General features: G+C 63.9%; 1 protein-coding gene across 1 annotated transcript in view; it reads right to left on the bottom strand.

Moving 5' to 3' along the window:
• Positions 1-664, bottom strand: part of LOC103810755 (protocadherin gamma-C5-like) — a gene marked incomplete at its 3' end in the record, with an annotated part of 2,412 nt that extends 1,748 nt beyond the window's left edge. Inside the window, 1 exon segment of the mRNA XM_009083673.1 lies at positions 6-664. Within this exon segment, the coding sequence (XP_009081921.1) occupies positions 6-664 (659 nt within the window).
• Positions 665-783: the final 119 nt, after the last annotated feature.

Raw genomic sequence — 783 nt, 5'->3', positions numbered from 1 at the left:
GGGGTGGGTGCCCCCCATCCACGGCCGTCAGCACCAGCTGCAGTTCCGGCTGCTCTTCCCGGTCCAGGGCACGCTCCAGCACCAGCTCTGGGAAGAGTTTGCCATCCTGCTGCTGCTTGATGTCCAGGGAGAAGTGGGAGTTCGGGCTTAGCCTGTAGGATCCCACAGCATTGGTGCCCACATCAGGGTCCTGTGCGCTCTCCAGGGGGAAGCGCGCAGCCACTGTGGCAGACTCAGCGATGCGCAGAGTGCGGTGAGCTGTGGGGAAGCTCGGGGAGTTGTCATTCACATCCAGGATCTCTACTTCCAGGCGGAAAAGCTGCAAGGGGTTCTCTGTCACCACCTGCACCGACAGCATGCAGCTGGCAGCTGCTCCACACAGACGCTCCCGGTCCAGCCGCTGGCTCACCACCAGCGTGCCGCTGTCCAGGCGCACGGAGAAGTAGTGCCTGCTCTCCTCTGAGCCCAGGCGCAGCCTGCGACCTGGCAGCTCCTCCACCTTCAAGCCCAGGTCCCGGGCTACGTTCCCCACCACGGTTCCCACCTCCGACTCCTCAACCACCGAGTAGTGGATCTGCCCGGAGACCCGGCCCCAGCCGCAGAGCAAAAACAAACTCAGTACTTGCCATTTCCAGGCGGGTCGCTGGAGGCTGACACTCTCCATGTCCGTGCGCATCCGGCCCGGGACACAGCAGGCACTGAGGAACTGTGAAAAAATCCCTGGGTCTCTCTTCCACGGCTTGGAAAACAGCTCCGGGGCTCCGGCAGGCTGCGGCTCCGGCT

This window comes from Acanthisitta chloris, unplaced genomic scaffold (genome assembly GCF_000695815.1).
Source record: "Acanthisitta chloris isolate BGI_N310 unplaced genomic scaffold, ASM69581v1 scaffold28631, whole genome shotgun sequence".
Classification (NCBI taxonomy): Eukaryota; Metazoa; Chordata; class Aves; order Passeriformes; family Acanthisittidae; genus Acanthisitta; species Acanthisitta chloris.
The sequence above is the reverse complement of the archived record's forward strand: the minus strand, read 5'-3'. Positions and strand labels throughout refer to the sequence as shown.